The sequence below is a fragment of the Plecotus auritus genome (assembly GCF_963455305.1).
Source record: "Plecotus auritus genome assembly, chromosome: 10".
In the NCBI taxonomy this organism is placed as follows: domain Eukaryota; kingdom Metazoa; phylum Chordata; class Mammalia; order Chiroptera; family Vespertilionidae; genus Plecotus; species Plecotus auritus.
The window spans coordinates 55,165,871-55,184,670 of NC_137785.1; the positions used below are offsets into that span (position 1 = coordinate 55,165,871).

At 50.7% G+C, this 18,800-nt stretch overlaps 1 protein-coding gene across 5 annotated transcripts in view; it reads right to left on the minus strand.

Annotated features, from left to right (window-relative positions):
• The window catches only part of NUP93 (nucleoporin 93), a 93,852-nt gene that overhangs the window by 3,300 nt on the left and 71,752 nt on the right, over positions 1–18,800 (minus strand). For 4 of the 5 annotated variants that reach the window (XM_080645862.1, XM_080645863.1, XM_080645864.1 and 1 more), the window contains 16 exons: positions 17,553–17,642; positions 15,683–15,822; positions 13,534–13,666; positions 12,178–12,335; positions 11,156–11,321; positions 10,808–10,901; positions 9,865–10,056; positions 9,355–9,481; positions 9,197–9,269; positions 8,879–8,923; positions 7,241–7,357; positions 6,422–6,540; positions 5,495–5,612; positions 4,991–5,074; positions 3,280–3,408; positions 660–921 (listed from right to left, as the gene is read on the minus strand). In XM_080645862.1, the coding sequence (XP_080501988.1) occupies positions 811–921; positions 3,280–3,408; positions 4,991–5,074; positions 5,495–5,612; positions 6,422–6,540; positions 7,241–7,357; positions 8,879–8,923; positions 9,197–9,269; positions 9,355–9,481; positions 9,865–10,056; positions 10,808–10,901; positions 11,156–11,321; positions 12,178–12,335; positions 13,534–13,666; positions 15,683–15,822; positions 17,553–17,642 (1,896 nt within the window). In that variant the 3' untranslated portion in view covers positions 660–810. Of the gene's footprint in view, positions 1–659; positions 922–3,279; positions 3,409–4,990; positions 5,075–5,494; positions 5,613–6,421; positions 6,541–7,240; positions 7,358–8,878; positions 8,924–9,196; positions 9,270–9,354; positions 9,482–9,864; positions 10,057–10,807; positions 10,902–11,155; positions 11,322–12,177; positions 12,336–13,533; positions 13,667–15,682; positions 15,823–17,552; positions 17,643–18,800 lie in introns of those variants that run through there. The other variant, XM_080645861.1, reaches the window with a different exon arrangement.

An 18,800-nucleotide genomic window follows, 5' to 3' on the forward strand; every position in this document is an offset into this window, starting at 1 on the left:
CAAGCACGCGTCCCATTCCCTCTGCGGTACTGCCCAGGCCTTCGGGACTGGGGCGGGAGAAAGCCACTGCTGGGACAACCTCTGCTCAGGGACCACATACCCACAGTGACAATGCCCAATGGGACTTGTGAACGTGCCCAGCCAATCGGCTTCGTTATCCAAACAGGTACTGACCACCAGAGAAGTCTTCCTGAGGGGAGCACAAGGCCACCACCAGTGGGACTGCAAGAGAACAGCCTGCAGTTAATCCTGGAATCGGAGCAAACGCTGTGGAGGGTGGTCTTAGGTCACCTGGACCCCAAGCCACACCTGAGAAGAGAGGGAACCCGGAGTGCCTGACGATCACTGATCTCAACTCCCCCAAGGCGAGGCTGGCTTCCCCAGTCAAATAAAAACGTGAAACACGAGCCGTGACCCCGTTATATGAAATAGTATATCTAAATAAAAGTAACGGCCAAAGCCTTCATTTCCTTGCTCATGTTGGGTTGATTTTTAATCATTTCAGGTCGACCTGACCCAAATCACAGACGCCGATGGCTACATAAGCCTGTCGTTCTCTGGCCCAAGCACCGCTGAAGACATCCCCTCTCATACACATAAAAACTTAAACAAAATTTCAAAGGAAAAAAGAAAAGAAAAGAAAAGAATGTGAAAAGAAATACAAATCAAAGAAATTTATTGGTGTTGACAAAAAATACATAATACAAAAAACAAAACAAAACACAACAGAAACAAAACCAGAAACCCCACCCCGTGGCCCACGTGCCCGAGGTACTGACAGCGTGTGTCCGGAGCCCGCAGAGGCCGAATTTAATTCATGAGGACCTCCATCTGCACCAGCCTTGCGTTGGTGTCCCCGGACGTCCGGTAGGGTATCATCCCAGCAAAGGTAATCAGGGCCCGGGCTTGACTTCGGAGTTGCTGAGAAAGGGAAGACGAGAAAGCCGTTACCTTTAAGCTGGGGTGCTGTGCTGGGACCACCAGCAGGGTCTATCATTTTCTACCCGCTGGTACCGGGGGCAGGTTCCAGGGGCGGGGGGGGTGGGGGTGGGGGGCAGAAACAGCCACGTTCTTCCGCAAGGTACAGAGTTAGCACAGCCCGTCCCAGGGCCCAGCTCCAAGCTCTCCTAAGCCAAGGCCAGCTGGGTCTGCCAGGCCAGCTGCCTCTCCTGACAGGTGACCAGCCGGGACACAGGCCTGCGCTGCAGACCCTGCTCCACTGGCCCGGCCTCTCCCCTGGCTGGTGCCTGCTGCTTCCCTGGGGAGCAGAGACAATGCACCCCAGGCCAGCTCGCTCTCTCTCTCCCTCTCTCTCCTCTGTCCTTCCTTCCTGACATAAGTGCTTGGCCCTCGTTCCCTTGGCAACAATATTATGGGATTCCAGGGATTGTTCCAGGAGGGGAAAGATTTTAACCCAGGTGTAAAAAAAAAAAAAAAAAAAAAAAAAAAAAAAAAAAAAAAAAAAAGATTTTAACCCAGGTGTCTCTAAAAACAGTAGAAAGACAACCGTCTCTGATTTCTAATTGACAGATGATTAATACAGAACCTTGGAGAACAGCTTTGTGTGCCCCAGTGAGATACATGCGATGCTTGTAGCAGCGAGAAAGGAAACCGCCCGGAAAGAGAACGGGAGAGTCCACAGGCATCGTCTGCCCAGTAACTGGACTCTTACGGAAACTCAAGAGTCACTTCCCAGGCTCCTCAAGGGCCATCCAAGAAGGAAACTGAAGGCAAGTGCTTAACTGACACATACAATAAACTGGCAAGATGTGTCCTAATGTCCAAATCTAAAGAAGAAGTTACTTTATGAGAGTACCCGTGAAACCTTCTTTCAGCGTGCATGCAAGTGCCTGGGCCCTCATGGCTGACTGTAAGCTACCCTGCACGAGCCCAGGGGTGTTCGGGCAAAGGGCTGGGCCCCTGACTGGGCAGCACTGCACATGGACCATGAGGCCACGGCCTGGGACGGCAGCGTGTACATCTAAGTCTCTACTCTGTCCGACTCTACCCCTAAAAGAGAAGAGTGATGGGCAGGAGGAAGACAGCAGAATGGCTTTACTCATGACATGCAAAAACTAACTGCCTGAAACAGAGAGATTAAAACACAGAATGTGTTCCGCCCACCAGGCTAGCAGCTCCACAGGTGGGCAGGGCCTCCGCTGACCTGGAGGCAGCACCCAGCGCACCGGGAATGTCCGCCTCCGCCCTGGACCCACAGCAGCCTGCACTGGGTCTTTCGTCACACACACAGAAGCTGCCCAGGCCCCCGCGCAGTGAGCCGCCACTGGCACACCTCCTGACACCACTTCGGAGGCTGTGTAGCTCTCGCTGCCCAAGAGCAGACAGCGACCAGCAGCTGCCTTGGTGCACACACAACGGCCTACATGTCAGCGCACCCTTCCCCAGCACTGCTCCCTGCGCGGCTGAAGGTGAAACGCTCCTCGGAGGCAGAAGATAGGATTTCTAAAGCTCTAGTTTCTTGGCTGTCAAAATCAGGTATGGCTGTTACACGCCATACTGAGTCTCATCAAACACTGGGTGGAGAAGTTAAGGGAAAGGTAATTTTCAAACACTAAGTTTTGATGGTGTAATTGGGTCAAATGCCTCTGCCCTTTTGGACGTCACACACTGCATGAGTCCCAGGATTCTATCGGCCTGGGCTCTGCCTGACCCGCAGAACACTGAGGCCCCACAGCAGCGGAAAGGCACTGGCTCAGGTGTCAGACCGATGGCTCCTTCCCTACCCCCCGAGGGGCCCACAAAAGCAAACGGCTTCCCGACTCCAGGCCTCGGTTCCCTCTGCTGTGAACCGGGGTAACAGTGCCTGCCCCCGTCTCTGGGTCACTGTGAGGCTCCGATGAGAGCAGAAGGGCTTGCATCAAGGTAATGTGCTGACCAAAAGTGAGGATGGTTTTGATGACAGTGCTGAGCTGAGACTCACAAAGTAACCTGGTATTTTAAAATGAGCTCAGGAAGTTCTTACGGAATCACTACAAATTAGCCTTCTATTTTGGATTTTTAAAAAGGTGATATTCGCAGACTTGGCACAACTTTTTTGTTTGTCTGTTTGTCTGTTTTCAGCTGGAGAAGAACAGCAATCCCATTGATGTGTGATTTCTTCCTGGAGCCTCCTGACCCGGTTCACCCAGGTTTGCCCGGCTGCCGGGTGGAACGGGGGAGGGCAGCCTGGGCTCATGAGCATGGGCTCACGCGGCACGATGGGCGGCAAACCAGAAAGGCGGCTCTCCGCCATGGCTCTGGCCCACGCGGGGATCTTACAGAGTCGTGGTCCTCGATGACTCGCTGGGGCCTGGAAGCCGAGGAGGGACTCGTCCCCTTGAGCCGCTTAAACTGTGTGAACAGGATGTTCATGGTGGCGAGAAGCACTTCTGAGAGGTTGTGCCTGATCTGCAGAGAAACACAGGAAGTCAGGAGAGGAACCAGCTGGGGCCAGCAATGGGAGCGGGTCTCTGGGCAGGCCTGGGCACACACATGCCCGCAGCTGCCAGGTGGAGAGCGAGTCACCAAAAGGTAGCCCATGGCACTGAAATGCCAAGTGTGAGAGCGAAGCCCAGGTGGCGCCGCTCAGAAGGTGGGTCCCTCCCGCCGCCTCCTTTATGCCACGGGCCTCCCGGGCAGGCAGTGAGCAAAGCAGGCTGAGCACATCTGACCAGCGTGTGAGCTTGGACTGGCCAGCAGCGTGATCAGCAAGCAAAGTGTGGATCTGATTGCCAGAGGGGGACACTCCTGTCTCAGACCCATCAGACCGTCTCCTCGGACCCTCAGCCTTAGCAGAGCCCTTGGGAGCATCTAGAGAGGCAGACGCCGGTGCACCACGTCACCCATGACACAGTGAATGATGCATCCAGAGAAGGCAAGAAACAACAAAGACCAAGTGGCTTGAGGGGCGGGGGGGATTACAGCAGCAATGAAGGGAATGCTGTGAGCGGCAAGACCTAAGCTGTGTGGACCACAGCAGGCAAGCCCCACCACATGTGCAGAAGCCAGCCCTCCTTCCTCTGCAACAGGAGCTATTTTATAAGAGGGATTTGTTACCGAGTACCAGTTCCAATGGAAGCTATTAGTGACACCCCGGGACAGGCGGCTCTAGAGAAGACTGCTAGCCCGGCTGCACATGGAATGAGGGGAGTTCTGAGCTGCAACCTAGACCAGGGGAACTGGAGTTTCTGGGCGCAGGGCCTGGGCATGAAGACTTTTATTTATTTATTTTTATTTTTATTTTTTTAATATATTTTATTGATTTTTACAGAGAGGAAGGGAGAGGGATAGAGAGTTAGAAATATTGATGAGAGAGAAACATCGATCAGCTGCCTCCTGCACACCCCCTACTGGGGATGTGCCCGCAACCAAGGTACATGCCCTTGACTGAAATCGAACCTGGGACCCTTCAGTCCACAGGCCGACGCTCTATCCACTGAGCCAAACCGGTTAGAGCAAGGCATAAAGACTTTTAAAGCTCTCCTAGCAATTCCAGTGTGCATCCTGGGGCTAGATGGTGGCAGTGTGCTAGAAATGCTGCAGAGACAGTGGCTCTGGGGCTCCAAGGCTGAGAACTGGTCCATGGCCGCTACACCTGCTTCTCAAGACAAAACAGGTCCGAGAGGCCAGGAGGAAGTGGGCCGTGATGCATGTACTGTGCACCCAATGGAACTACTTAGAGAGGATCCCAGAGAAGCACCAACACACCTTCTAGAACAAGTGGATAACAGAGAACTACTCCAGACCTTACAGGGTCAACCAGAGACTGTTTCTCCCAAGAACATGTCTGATCACTGACGTGACTGTTTTCTGAGTCAGAAATTAATCTTATGGGGACATGTACTCACAGAAAAACCAGCCCAGGATGTGGGAAGCTGAACTCCTCTCAGAAAACTCAGTCTGGGCGGTGACATACTCAGTCAGACTTAGTCACTAGCTACACTGAAAGGGGAGTGGCAGCAGAAGGCAGGGCTCAGAGCAGAGGCCTCACCTCGTCACTGAAGTTCCTGAAGGCGGCCACTCTCTCTTCTACGCTGTCCTGATTCAGGGGCACCAGCTTCAAGCGATCAATGATCTGTTTAAAACAAAAACCCACCAGCCCGTATGACATGTCGTGTCAGCTCCTGAAGCACAGCATCCAGCACGTTCACCAAGGGCTTCTGAGAAAACGCCACTCCTCACACCCAAAGGCTTTGCTTCCAACTTGCTGACTAACTTCATTCCTGTCCTCATTTCCTGAGACCATTTTAAAACTCAGATTTCAAATAACTCTGAGAGCTCTCTGTTTTCAGACTAAAGGGGAAAGGAATAGAAAAAAGAAAAAGGAAGCGAAAGCAACACGGAAATCCCCTTGAAATTCCCGGTTTCACACTTGTCCTTCACTAGCAGGCAGACTGGTGACACTGCCTTAGTTTTCAGGGACTCCCATGAAGTGTTCTGAATTTTTCAAGGGCGTATATTAACCTGCTCTTCTAACACCCCTTCTGACACTCACGTCAAAGGCTCTGTCAATGTGGCCACTGTGATATTCATCGAAAAAGGTAATCAAATCCAACAGGAGATAGAACGTGGAGTCCACAAATTTATTTGCACTGACCCCCTGGGCCCTGTACCTGAAAGAGAGAGAGGGAAGGTGTCAGGGCATATTAGGAATTCCTGGGCAATCCGGAACTTTAGGACAGCATCCCAGAACCGTCAGAACCTCTTGAACTCTCTACGTGAGGTGAATTGAGGAGTGGAATGTGGTGTTTTCTTTTTGAAATGGCCGAGCTTTTGATGGTGGATTTGATATGAATCCTCCTACAAGTACTTTGCATGAAGCAATGCTCTCTAGCTTCAGCCACCATTTCTGCACCCACATATCCAGGAAGGATGGGGGGCCCTGATGGGCCAAAAGCCCAGCGACCACCCCTGGGGACAGTGTGCTAAGTGGAGATTTCTCATTGGCTAAGAACGTCCTCCTGCGCTGCCCTAGGAAAGCACCGCCAGCTCAGCTTTCTCTGGGCCCTTTGTCAGGAGCAAAGGCTCAGCAATGACTCTGCTCAGCCTGGCTGTTACACTCATCAGTCCAACAACTCTGTTAACTCCCAGGGGAAGGTGGCTCCTGAAGCGCTGGCCACTCCCCTCTAAAATCTGCCCCGTCTGGCCATCCCTAGCTTTGCTCCCAAATGCCTTTGAGATGGCTGATAATAGTAGAGAGTGAACGTAAAGCCTAGAATTAAACCTACTGTGTGGGATTAAAATGCTGAGATACCCTTTCATACCCTTCTTTTTGGGAAAAATGTTACGTCTGCCAGTACCAGTGTTGGTGATGGTGCGGGAAACAGGAGCCTGAGGTGCTGTTGGAATGTGAGTCAGGGCTGCTCGGGGAACTGCTGTTACTAGCAGATTTGGTGGGCTCTGGCCCCGGCCCTGGCATTACCGTTCCGCGATGGAGAGGGCCATGTTCTTCAGCCTCTCCTTGTTGGACTGCGGGGCGCTGATCTGGGGCACGACGGGGCTCAGCAGTTTGTTCATCAGCTCCAGCACCTTGTCAGCATTCTGTTGGATGTTTTAAGTTAAGGAAGGAATCAAATAATCAACAGAAGGCACTAAGTAACCACACAAAAGAGGGGACGTTCTGGGGTGGTGGGTGGACATGCTCTGAATCTTGATCTGGGGGTGGTTACACTTACAGACCCATCCGCACTAGTCTACATCTTAATTAGACCTCAATCAAAACATCTTTAAATTAAAAAAGAAATGAAGTGTAACCCCCTTTTTGTCCACTCTTCTGTTGATGAAAGGAGATATCATCTTGTCTAGGCTACACGATCATCAGCAGCCGTCATGTGTTCTGAAGTGGAAACCCTTATTCCCGCTCTCGGAACGCCTCAGCTGCTCCTACCGCGCCCTGATCACTGCGTGTCTGCGCTGCCCAGAGGGTAGGCACCAAGGCATTTTCACCAGCAGCTTCGCCATCAAAATGTGATGACGCTTATTCAGCTGCCAAGTGGGACTACAGCTCAATGCCTGCAGGACATCCTTACAATACGCCACTCTTCTTGGCCAGAAATACGTCACGGGCAGAAATAACTCTGTAGAGCGGAATCTCACCCTGATGGGACCATTGACGCCTAAGCACCAGGGAGCGTGCCTCGGCAGGGGGCGAGCACCACCTCCACATCCCCGAATGTCTGTGCGTGTAACGCCCAGCAGCGACAGATCCATTAAGTGCAGGAGGAAGAAGGGCGCACTGTACCTTGGCAAGGTCGTAAAGCTTTGCAGCTTCCTCGAACAGTCCTTTATTTTCAGCCACGGAAGCAACTTTGTTGATAATAGGCTTCGTGTCATTAGTAAACTTATCTATGACTCCAGGCTGACAAGACATATGATGGATGGGGGAGGGAGAGAGAGAGGTGGGTGCATGGAGCTGTTACTGTAAAGGCAGAGAAGCAACTGGGATCTGAAAACCACTTTAACTGAAAATGCTTGCCCTGGGCAATACACGTATTTCATTGGAGGGCTCTGGCTTTCGTGGAAACGTAGGGCTTGTTAAACACATGAAAGGGACCAAGGGAACTGCGCATGGAGAGGGAGCACAGAGGAGTCAGCAGGAAGACTCTGTGCTTTCCAATCTTCCAAAACGACCCGGAGTGTGGGTGACATCACCGATGATTTTAACTTTGCTGAAGAGTAGGCACCATGGGAGGGGAATCAGGAAACTCAGGAAAAACATCCGAGTTTTAGATTTGCTTTCTAAGACAGATGGCAAAAGAAACGCAGTGCTCAAAATATACCCGGCAAGGGGTATCAAAATTTTTTTTTAAATTTTAAAAATTTAAATCACCATCATCACTCGACAACCAGATGGTCAGGAGAGCATGAGAGAGGCCTCAGGAGCCACAGAAAGCCAGGGCGGATCTCGGGACGTCCGACTGGCCATTCTGATCCTCCATCAGCACTGGACCAAGTCAGGGACCTGCACCTGCCAGCCTAGAGGCAGCACAGATCAGGGAAGAGCAGGAGCTCTGGGGTTCAAATTCCAGCCCCCCTTCTTACTGCCTCTGTGATCTTGAGGAAGATAATTAGCCTCCCTTGGAAAAGATAGGTAACAGTGCCAACCGTGCTGAGTTACTGTGGCAATGAGATTGTTAAACAATCCCTGACGCACTCAGCACAGTGCCTGGCAATCGTCCTGCTCGGGCAGCATGGCCAGCGCCATCAGCCTGCCGCTGGCCTCCCTTCCCAGCTGACGGTGTGAGCACTGTGGGCTCATCTGGAGATCTCTGGGTCCTAGCCACCATTTTACAGGTGAGAAAAGTGAGTCCCCAGGAGAGGCACAGGGAGTGTGCTTGAGTGGGGTCAGGACTGGTCTCCAATGCAGGGCCTCTGTCCCTGCTCCTGAGCCGCCCAATGGGCACGACGGGTCTCAGGGAATCGCTGAGGCTCATGGGAGCAGCTGCATCTTGGGGTCAGTGGGGTGCTGAGCCCTCAGAAGTACTTTCTGAGAGAGGTCAAGCGTATTTCTAACTTTTCCATCTGGGGAGAGTAGGTGCAGTAATCCATCTTTTTTCTTGCATATTTCCCGAGCCAAGAATAACAGTAAAGTAGCCTTCTCAGCTCCTAAAGTGGCAGGCATGAACAGATGAGTACTTTGAACATAATAAAAAGCTACCTAGTCACCAATTTACATATTTTAAGGAGAAACAAATGTGTGTAAAATCAAGGTCATCATTTGGGGCCTGTAACAGTCATTCTTTGTGTTTTAAACTAAGCAACTCCATTCATATCTACACCCTTATTTAGCACCGTGAAACCTAACGTCTAACTGTAACCTCTGGACAATTACAAATCTCAACTGCAAACCAGCACATCTCTAGGGGTGTGTCTAACCCACCTTTCTACTCCCATCATTCTCCAGTTTCCCAAGGATCATGTCGAACTGCGGAGACAAAAATGTTTACTCACTTTACTGGACAAGATATACCCATAATCCATAATTCTTTGGGGACAAAAGAGGGGAAGGGAAGAGGGGAGGTGGGAGCAGGCTTACATTAACTGGGAAACAGTGGGACTGAATCAACATTTTCATTGTCAGAAACCAAAGAAAATGAAAAAACCCCTGGGTCTTCTCCACCGGAACCATGCTGCGTATCCGGTTAGCGTGAGACTGCACCCTGCCAACCATGGGTGGGAGAGGGAAGGACCCACATACCTCTCGGCTTTCTAGCACAAGCTCACTCACACAGCGCAGAAACATGTTTTCTCCCTGACTGTCTTTCTCGTCCCTGTATGGGGGCAAAGGCAACGTGGTTTCTACTTTGGACTCAAGGTCACAACCAGCTGACGTGAAGGGTCAAGAGCAAGTTTTACCTGAGGAAGTAAAAGTACTGGAGGGCCTCCCTCGGGTCCGTGGACTCAAACTTCCGGGTGTAGAGCATGAGAAGGCGCACGAAGTTCAGCCGCCGCATGCAGGGGGGATCGCCAGGCTCGTGGCTGACTGCACCAGGGGGGACAGAACTGGTCACAACCACACTGCCCCTCTGACCCAGGCAACGACGGACTGTGGGGGCTGAGTCTAAGGACCCACCAGGACCTAGTCCTGCCGCCCAGCCAATATCGGCCAGCTTTGGCCAACGCCGTCACCAACTGTCCTCAATTTCTTCCCAAGCGCAGAGTGGAGACAATGGGACCCAGACTCAGGACCTGCTTCTCCTGCCATTCCTCCGGGCAACCTGACGGACCAGCCACTAACCCAGCACTGTGCACGGCACTGTCGTCATGGTTGGTACCATCTGCCCATCCTCGTTGGCTGCAGGGATGTGTCCACTGCCACCCAATGGGGGATGGGACACGGTTACGCTGCTGCCAACAAATACTCACGGAGCTGCGCACTCTGTCCCGAGGACTTCAAAAGCAGCTTCAGCTCAAAGAGCACGAGGGCCACGTGGACGGCATGGCAGCGCAGCCGCTCCATGCGGAAGAGAAAGGCGATGGCCGCCTCGAACTGCGCAGTCAGGAACAGCACTTGGAAGTAGAGGAAGGGCTGCTGGTTCACTGTGAAGTGGGACTCGCCTGTGGGGGGGAGATGCAGCCCACTCAGAGGGATTCAGCCTCCACGGCCAACCCCACGCAGAAGCCTGTGCGCTTAAAGGACCTCTGGTGGGTGGAGGGGCCCTGGACACCGAGCACTGCCACGTGAACCCAACCTGGTTCCATGACCTTCACCGGACCCTACAGCACACTGGCAGGTAGGGATCGTGTTGTGAAACCCGAGCTGCTTGCAGTGGGTGGGAGAAAAACAGAGTTCAAGACCTTAAAACGAAATACAAAAGGGCTGCTGATCTCCTTATCTTGATGAAGTCCCTCAACAAGGAGAGGAATGAAGACTGCAAAGGGGCTTCCGATCACTCAGATTCGCAGTAACTGAATTCAACAACTACTGACCACTAGCTGGATTCTTTTCTTCCAGAATTCTGAAACGTGTGGGCATGCGTGCGTGTGTGTATTCTCCCGCATTTGTGCTCTGATACAGCCACTGCGAGATCTATGAGAAAGCAATAGGCAAGTCCTCTTTACGCCTCTCCCTCAGCAAATGTCGACCAGAGCAGTTCTAGGAAAACAGCTACTGTATAGACCGTAAGTCACAACACTGCTGAAGGCCACATGGCCTCTACTGCGATTTGAAATCGTTGTGCTGGGCTGTGTTTTGAAGATCCATGGGGTCTGGAGGAGACAGAGTTCAGAGGTGAAGGATTTTCCCAGAAGAAAGAAAGTACTGACCTTGGGTGAACGCGGGAAGGAGGTTAGGTTCAGGGTATCTTACCGTAGTCTTCCAACAGCTGTTTCTGGAACTGCGAGAGAGTGAGCCTGTCTTGTGGGGAGCTGGTGCCGTCATCATCGAAACACACTTGGTTCAACTAAACCCCCAAGAGAAACAGGTGCATTGGTACGGAGTATGCCCTGAGCCAGGCGTGCAGCTGCAGCTATAATTGCTCAGGCGCTGTGCTAGTGGCGTGGCTACTGGTTGGGAATTACACAATAAAAAAGGGAGCCAGGAGACAGGAAATCCACGAGCCCGGTCGCCTCATTGGCGTCATACATTAAGCAGGTAAAATCTGCTGGCAGAACTCGGGCAGAGGGAAGGGGCTTGGGCAAGAAAAGCAGCGCCTGCCTTTAACCACAGGTAGTCCTCGGTTTTGTCAGCCACTTCACTCTGGTTGTCGGTGACATCACATCTGCCAATGATACAGTACACGGCCCGCTTGTAGGGGTCTGTGTTGTTCCTGAGGGCCCTGCGGTAATGCAGGCGGAGCTTGTTCTCTGTAGCTGGGGACAATCTAAAGACACAAGGGAACAGACAGAAACAGAGTCACTAAGATCCTCAAGGGCATCTGAAAGCACCCGGTCCCAATGGCGTAACAGAGTTAGAAACTCTTCCTTCACCGCAGGTCACAGACACTGTCCTGCCACCCCCTGGGTCCCATCACTTTAATCTGAAGGGTTTCCGCCTGCCAGCTTCCTCCAGTAGAGGCCTCAGGGCAGGGCAGAAACACTGGGAGTGAATACTCCTCCCCACTCTCCATGGCCCTCCAGCAGTGGTGGACAAGCAGGAATCCCTTATCCATGTGGGATCACATCCCAGATAAACACCTGCATGCAAATCCTTGCCTCCGGGTCTCCCTCTGGGGGAAACTCAAGGACATTAACCCTACTTTACTCTCTGATACAAACAAGACAGGAGTTTATGGCTTAAAACAATCTCTGAACAAGGCATTATTAACATTGTCAAACAAATTCTTCTACACAATGTCCATATATTTAACTTCTAATTCTAGCCTTTGAGCTATGCAGTGCATGACAACATACTGGGCTAACCAGAAAAGCACTAAGTACTAATCAGTTAATCACTTTGTAAGCACCCTGCTGTGCCTGGGATTTGCAGAATAAGTCAAATCATGCTCCCACCACAGCCTCTCCCGCACTGGAACAGAAAATTCCTCAAACACAGACGCGTGAACGTCTAGAAATGAGTACCGGAACGGGGCTGGCTCTTCTTCTACAGTTTTCAACTGTTATTCTCCAGAGACTCCTACTCGCCCTCTACACGTCATTTTTCCTGAGTAGAAACTTATTGTGAGCCACGCGGAGGGAAAAGAGAGCACTTCTTCTGGACGCGCCATCCCGTCATCGTACCTTCTGTCCTTGCTGTTCATGTATTCCTGGAACCAGGTTTTAAACTCTCCCAGCTGGTGCTGGGCTAGGTTAACCACCTGGGAGGCAGCAAGCAGGTCTCCGCAGCGCATGCAGTAATAAATCAACGCCCACACAGGATGGCCTTCCACCTCTCCATCCTAAAAGAGGAAAGATGCTCAAATAAACACACAAAAGCCTACTGACAGCTTTCTGACATGCTGACCCTCAGCTAAGTCCTCTCCTGTATTGGGTCCCTTAATATTGACCACCCCATTAGGTTGGCACCATCCATGGCCTCCTCTTCCTCCCTGTTTTATAAACAAACAAAATGAAGTGTGGCAACGTGAAGTATTTGCTCAAGGTGAGCTGACAAGTAGCAGTCTGGCTCTGAAGCTCTTCCTCTAAATCACTATGGGCCCCACCCGATTCAGAGCCAGCCAGTGGTTTCTCCACGGAACCCAGTGCCTCATAAATCAGGTAACGTGTTCTGTGACAACTCAGACGTGCACTGCAACCCCCACAAAGCGGGCTATAGATGTTCACTGACCAATAAGAGACCATCTTTTTCATTCTGAGTTTATAAAACTCCTCCAGAGAGGTGAACCACAGACCTCCTTTCTGGCTTCTCCATCCACCCCTGCAGGACTCTTTCTAAAACCCAGATCTTATTGTATCACTTCCCCACCTAACCCCCTTTGAGCTGTTTACATCCGAAATGCTTAGCCTGGCACTCAAGGCCTTCACTAGCCAGCTGCAAGACTGCCACGCCCTAGCACACAGCAGATACTCCAGATTCTCTTTCCTGCCTCCAGGCACCTGTTCATACTGCTCCCTCCTTGTGGAATATTCTTTTCCACATCCCAGGCTGGTGAGGCCCCGTTTATCAAGAACAAGTGTGAATCTCGCCTCCTTTATGAAGCCAGCCTCCTGTGTATCCCAGCACTCAGCAGCACTTTCACACGGTATGATAAATAATAAGGTAATTCCCCCAACGGGATTGTGAGCTGAGCAGAGGCCACATCCTAAGAACCATATCAACCTCCATTCTTCTAGCTGTCAGAGCCAACAATCTCAGAAGTCATCCCTGACTCTGCCTCCCACACCCACTTCCAAGTTCTTCAAGTCCTACTGGCTCTGCTTTTCAAACACATCCGGAGCCCAGGACATCCTACGCCCCGTCCCACACACACACACTGAGCTGAGCAAGTGCCATCATCAGCCCGACTCCTGCACTACGAGCCTCCCAAGGCCTCCTAGCTTCTCTCCTCTCCCTCCTGGTCTCTTTTCTACACGTAACTTCACTTTAACGGAAAACTCGGGAGGTATGAATAATCACACAGAGAAAATGGCCAATACCTGAAGTCCAGGCAAAGGAGCTGGCAGTTTAATGTTCAGGAAACTTCGAACCAACTGGTAAGTCCCAGGCACGCCACCCAGCTGGGCCTGATGCAAATTTCCAAAGACAGTCACGAGGGTGTAATTCTTGTAACTGGAAAACATTAAAGGAAAAAACTAAGGAGGCTGAAAACCCATATCACACACATCTGTTTCCATATCCATGGCATCAGATAGGCTGTGAACTCTGCAGGGCGGGGCCTGGACTTCAAGCCTGACACAGAGGAGGAAATGGTGCATAGTTAATGAGGCAAACTGCATTACTTATGCAGGGGGCAGCAGATCGCTGTAACGATTTCTCATCACTGCAGATACTCAACAGAATCCCTGGAGGAACATAACTATGGACTTCAAATGCATTAGGGCTAATGTGCAGAATAATAATGGCTGCCGCTCACAGCCTAATGTTCTAGTGCTGTGGTTCTCAACCTTTCTAATGCCGTGACCCTTTAATACAGTTCCTCAGGTTGAGGTGACCCCCAACCTGTGTTTTCCGATGGTCTTAGGCTCTACAGCAGCGGTTTTCAACCTGTGGGTCGCTACCCACAGGATGAGAACCGCTAGCAGGGTCGCCTAAGACCATCGGAAAACACAGATATTTACATTACGATTCATAACAGTAGCAACATTACAGTTATGAAGTAGCAACGAAAATAATTTTATGGTTGGGGGTCACCACAACATGAGGAACTGTATTAAAGGGTCGCGCCATTAGAAAGGTTGAGAACCACTGTTCTAGTGAGTTCTTTTTAAACTTTTTCTTTGGAAAAATGTCAACCTACAAAAATTTAAAAGAATAGCACCAGCAAAAATACTTTAAAAGTGAGTATAATTATTCTAAAATATTCTTTTTATCAACAGGTGACAGTGAATCCTTTAAAAGAATGCCAGCAGGGAACAATGCCGCCAGAGTGAAAAAGAACATAGTTACAATAATGTGGACAGGAAACTCCCAAATGGCTCCAAGCGCTGCTAAAGGAATTACTGGGACAAGATAATTCTAAGAAAATAAATGAAAATGGTAATAATAATAATAGTAATAATAATAATAAAGGGGTGCGGGGTGTTCCTTACCAGATATAAAACCAAAGAACACAGCCTGGTACCACTGGTGAAGGCAATCACCAGTGTTAATGGAGGCCAGTGAGTTCAATGTGTCTCATGGTATTCATTTCATGTAGCTACTGTACAACATAGGATCTGGTATAAAAACCTATTCTCTGCTCACCAAGTCTGAATTACCTCAGTTACACCCAGGAAGCATTATGAGTTCCTAATGAAGTATTATTCTGTTGATTAAGGGGACCCACTGCCAGGCCCCAGGCAGCTGCACAGGCCCCGTGGCAAGGAGCTGAACGGAGCAGTGTATTCAGCTTGGCTTTTCTTCTCGAGCCAGCAGAGCCCAGCACCCTGTCTCTGAAACAAACAGGGTCTGTTGCACACTCATGACGACCCCTGCTGGCCAATTCAGAACCGGAAGGAGTGTCCACAGGGAGGGATGAATGGCACCAGCCCTACCAACAAAGGGGTATCACAATAGTTAGGGCACAAGGGCACAGCCACAGCCCCCTCGGTGACCAAGTCCAATTAGTGAGGGGGTGGCAAAGAAACCCGGGCACAAATCACAGGCACTAGCAGCTGGGAAGGACTGGACTCACAGGGTTAACCGACTAGAACCAGAAGGAAAAGAAAGGATCAAGGGGCCTTCCTAAGGTTTAAAGGTGGCAAGACTGCCGGGTGTGAAAATTAAAATGCTGAGCAAAAAGAAAGGAGCCTACGGAGTCATTGCTGAGCCGCATGAGGGAACAGGATCCCGACCTAAGGCATTTGGGTCTAATAATCATGTTATCTCCACACGGAGGGGCAGCGAGAGGAGAAAGAGAAAAAGAGAAGTGTAGCAGTGCCCCCACCTACCACGCTTTTACATCGTTGCAGAACTAGTCCTGCCAGAGAAATGCTTCTGAAAACAGGATTATTCCCCTTGGACCTGCTCCACTTGTTTAAACTGTACCCGCTACAGAGCTCTTAGCGTAAGGACTACTTGACACGGGAGAAGTGAGGGACTTTCGGGCATTTTAAAGCCAGCCCCGCTGTGCTGCTGCTGCCTTACCTCTGCTCCAGGTACCCCAGGGCCTGCTTGACCAACTCCATGCGCACTTCCACGCTGTTGCGGCTCTTCAGGGCATCCATCGCCGGTGCCAACAGCACGTCTGTCATTTGCTTTACCATGGTCCACAGGTCGGAGATGTTCTGCACATCAATAAGATGGCACGTGACAATGCTGTGGGGCTGGAGAAAGTGCCTGGCTCTTCCTCGCACTGACCTGCTCACCACAGGCAGGCCAGACGTGGAGGGGGAGAGGCTAACGTCTCCCGTCTGAGGCCCCCAGGCTACGCCCAGCACAGAAGATGCACCTCTGCCCCGCCATCTGCCAGGCTTCCACCTTCCAACAAGCAGCCTGTCCCAAGCTGGCTCAGATCAGTGACTATCCCAGGCCTGACAGAACCACCCCCATACTTACGACCACACAGAACTAACAACATTCAATCTCAGTGGGTTATCCCTGAAGAGAGAGTGAATACATTTATAATCGTCCAACGCGCTAGGAGCTTGAACTCAAGTAGCTGCATTTCAGTCCTTACAAGGTCGTTTCAGTTTTTTAAGGCTTCAAATGAAAGCTTAACCTAAATAATATGTTTTGTCCTCCAGAGACTCTCCAGGGCCACTGCTCTTACCCCATTTTGGGAGTGTCACAGCCTCTTCTTTTCCTTCCCACTCAGTCCCTTCAGAAGGCGCCTCCCGCGACAGGAGCAGGGGGACAGGAGCGGGCGTTCTCGCCCTTATTCCCACCACACAGCTGGGACTCCCTCTCTCAGAACCCGCCTGGCTGTACATCCCTCCTGGAAAATGTGTTCCCTGAACCTCTGCACTATTATAAAGTTAAGAATCCTTGGACGAGTGGAGAAAAGCAGGTCTACACTTTCCCAAAGGAAAAAAGAAACCCTTTTCATTGTCCTCTCCAAAATTAAAACTGTAGAAAATCCACCCAAATGCGACTCTTCCGAGCTGGTGACATGGTAGGTGAATCGCGTACTTTCTTCTTTAGATCTGTTTGTAGTGCCTTATATTTTACTATTTTTAAAAAAGCGAAGTTGGATGCATTTCTGAAGGAAAAAAAATCTGTGTATGCCTGCTTACTTCCATTATGTCCTTCCTCTTTCCCCCTTCCAATCCAACCATCCACATAATTTATTTTCCCCCTGGGGGTAAAATTGGCCAGGGATAAGAACTGAGGGATGGGAATAAAGAGGGGGAGTCAGAGAACAGGGAACCAGCAGCATATAAAGAGATGAAGAATGTTCATGAAGACCCCACCAGAATCACGTTCAAGAGGCTCACGGGTGCGAAAACCACATACATCACCTACACAACTCAGCTCCCATAGTCTGCCTAAGGAGGGAAACCAGTGAGGGAGGAGTTAAAGCCCAACAGGGCTTCAAAGCAAACACAGCTCAAGAACTCCTGTGGCCAAGAATTGATCCTGGCTGAACCTTCTGAAGATGCATTAAAAATACATGTATAGCACCATCATCAAAAAACCAACCCAAGACCTAGCCCGTTTGGCTCAGTGGATAGAGCGTCAGCCTGCAGACTGAAGGGTCCCAGGTTCAATTCCAGTCAAGGGCACATGCCCGTGCTGTGGGCTCAATCCCCAGCAGGGGGCGTGCAGGAGGCAGCAGATCCATCATTCTCTCTCATCACTGATGTTTCTATCTCTTTCTCCCTCTCCTTTTCTCTCTGGAATCACTGAAATGTATATATATATTTAAATTATTTACAATACAACCCTGAGGAACAATTAACATTTTATCCCATGGAACAGAGTGTTTCTTCAGCCCATTTCTGCCAAGTCAGCGAGCTGCTAATCCCCTCTGAACACCGGCCCCCAGGTGCCTGCTCGGGCCGGCTCTGGGCCCTACCTTATCGTCCAGCTCTGCGACGGAAGCGCAGAGGTCCACGAGGTTAGGCTGCAGGTGCCCGTTTACGATCTTCTCGTTATAGATATAAATCTGAAATAAGGAAAAGCAAAGGCACATTTCTATTTTCATCTCTTCCTTTTAAAACCTCTTGAAACAGTGCTAAAGCCAGCTCCTGCCCCACAGTCAGCAAAGCTTTGGCCAACCTGTCCTTCTGCTGTCCATCCTGCCCAGTGGGCAAGGCCACAGCCAGCTTCCCAGGTATGTGGTTGAGCAACAGCATCTGCACACAAGAGCTAACTGCTCCCCCACCCTTCCTGACACCTGAGAACTGAGAGCAGGGTGGTCCTGGGGGGAGTACCGCAGGCCATTCTGTGCCTCTCTGCCCAGCAGACCCTCAGTCCCAGGGAGCAAGGACCACAGGGAGAGATGGACAATGGAAGGACTCCCGCAGCTGCTCCCTAAGAACCCGAGGCAAAGTTTGGTAATCTTTCAGCAAAAGGACGGAATGGGCCAGGCCAGGGCTCGGGGACTGAGTGGGGAGGGTGTGACCGCAGCCCTCCCCAGGTCAGAACAGCAGCTGTTTGGAGTGCCCTTTCTCCTTAGCAAATGTTCCCAAGGAAAAGGAATTATGTGATCTTTAAGGTATGGAGAAACCACTATTACTTTGAATTATATTTTAAAAGAACTAAAATAACGATTGTAAAAACTAGCAAGCTCTAGTCCAGGGGTGGGCAAACTTTTTGACTCGAGGGCCACAATGGGTTCTTAAACTGGACCGGAGGGCCGGAACAAAAGCATGGATGGAGTGTTTGTGTGAACTAATATAAATTCAAAGTAAAGGAGCGGAGGGGAGAGCAAGAGAACCGGGTAGAACAGCCGGATCCGGCCCGTGGGCCGTAGTTTGCCCATGGCTGCAGTCTTTACATCTGAAGTCCTTGCTCTACCAGAAACCGAACAAGGTAGTGATGTTAGACAAACCAGGAACCCACCGAACCCTACTTCCCTCTACCATAAATGGGGGATGCTACCACGTAGCCTCTGGGGGCATTGCAAAGATTTAAAATGGGTTTTAAGCTGTAAGGTGGTGTTTATTCACTCAATGAGCATAGGGGCCCTCCCCGCTTTGCAAGGTACTATGTTCGATCTGAGATGTAAAGATTCACTCCCCACCAAAGGTACAGGCACTAAACAGCTACATGACACTGTGGTGTCCTTAGTGCTGGGAATGTTAGCTCTATGAACCCTAGT